The following is a 1284-nucleotide window of genomic DNA, read 5'->3' as shown; positions in this document are numbered from 1 at the left end:
GTCGGAGATCATGACGCCAGCGGCACAACACAGCGCCTGATTCGTCAGCAGCAACGAGTGCTGTTGTCGCCCAGTCGTAGCGGTTGACTGAGAAGGTTGAATCCAGGAACAGGACCTTGGGACGAAGGGCGTCCCACGTTGCCCGCTGACAAGGCGTCATTAAAATCAGAATGTTCGACTCCCTCAGGGGGATTTCGAGGCAGCTCTGGCAGTCGCAGTGAACAAATTGATGATAAATGACATCGCTTTTGTCGCCGTATTGGCTTTCGCCGGGGCACTGCCCATCTTGGTAGAGCGAGTGAGGGTGAGAGCAGGCATACGACGAGGTTGACGCGAGAAATTGGTCGATGCGCTGCTGGTCGGTTCCATGTAGCTTCTCGCTGCTTGAGTTGACTATCATCATGCGAATTGCGTCTTTGGTGGGATACCAGCGACCAGAAGTGTACGGTACGTTCCAACTTGAAAGAGGGCGAGGCGGCGGGTTGAGAGTTGGCCCTTCCAACTGCGCTACAATGGACGCCTCCGAGCACCCCTTGCGCACCAGATCCATGACCCACTCTTTGATTTCAGGATGCGCGCGCTGCTTGAAAGCGAGCGAGCCGTCGGTGCAAGCCATGTCGTGGCGACCCATCTGCTCGAGCTTGAACCCAATAAGGTGCAGCTCGCCGTGCGTGTGTTGGCCAAGCTCCGTCAATCTCAGGCCGAAACTGCAGGATCCGGCGCCGAGCTCCGGACGTAACTGAAAGTTGTTGTCAACTCGCTTCTTGCTGGAGCAGGCGCGAATAAATCGTTGTTGGAGAGTTGGTGTGTCTGGCACGGTCGTAGGCGGCCTCGACGGATCGCGTCTATTGAAGCAATACCAACGGCGTGTTCGAACAGGAATGAGCGTCGTACTAGGGCTCCACTGCGGAAGTTTATCTCGCTCCTCCTTGGTGAGATGGACTCCCCTGCGCTTCCGAGGCGTTCTTGAGCGGCAGTTTTCGTCGTGCCCGTCTTGGTCGTTAAGAGATTCAAGAATGTCGTCCCTATCATCTTGCATTACGCTAGTTTCGTCGTCGGCCAAGTCGGTGGACGCGGGTTGCACGGAAGACAATCTCAAGTTTTGTTCGCGCTGTGAAATCGCGACCGCGGGATGTTGGATTTGCAACAGGGGCAACGCAACCTGACAGAAAGATGAACGCATTCGGGGTGTGCAATCGTCTTGTTTGACGGGTAGAACTTGTTCTTGACGCCAACGACTGGACACCAAAACTGAGGGTTTGGGCGGAAGGCAACTTCTCTAAA

General features: G+C 55.5%; 1 protein-coding gene across 1 annotated transcript; it reads right to left on the bottom strand.

Annotated features, from left to right (window-relative positions):
* Positions 1–511: 511 nt before the first annotated feature.
* On the bottom strand, positions 512–845 carry CAOG_09244 (hypothetical protein; the record flags this gene model as incomplete). Its single annotated transcript, XM_011272666.1, has 1 exon — positions 512–845. A coding segment is annotated over one exon (334 nt), but the record flags the coding sequence as incomplete, so codon positions are not given.
* Between the last annotated feature and the right edge of the window lie 439 nt (positions 846–1284).

Source organism: Capsaspora owczarzaki, assembly GCF_000151315.2.
Source record: "Capsaspora owczarzaki ATCC 30864 unplaced genomic scaffold supercont2.75, whole genome shotgun sequence".
Lineage (NCBI taxonomy): Eukaryota > Filasterea > Ministeriida > Capsasporidae > Capsaspora > Capsaspora owczarzaki.
This window is presented reverse-complemented; position numbering and strand designations above follow the sequence as displayed.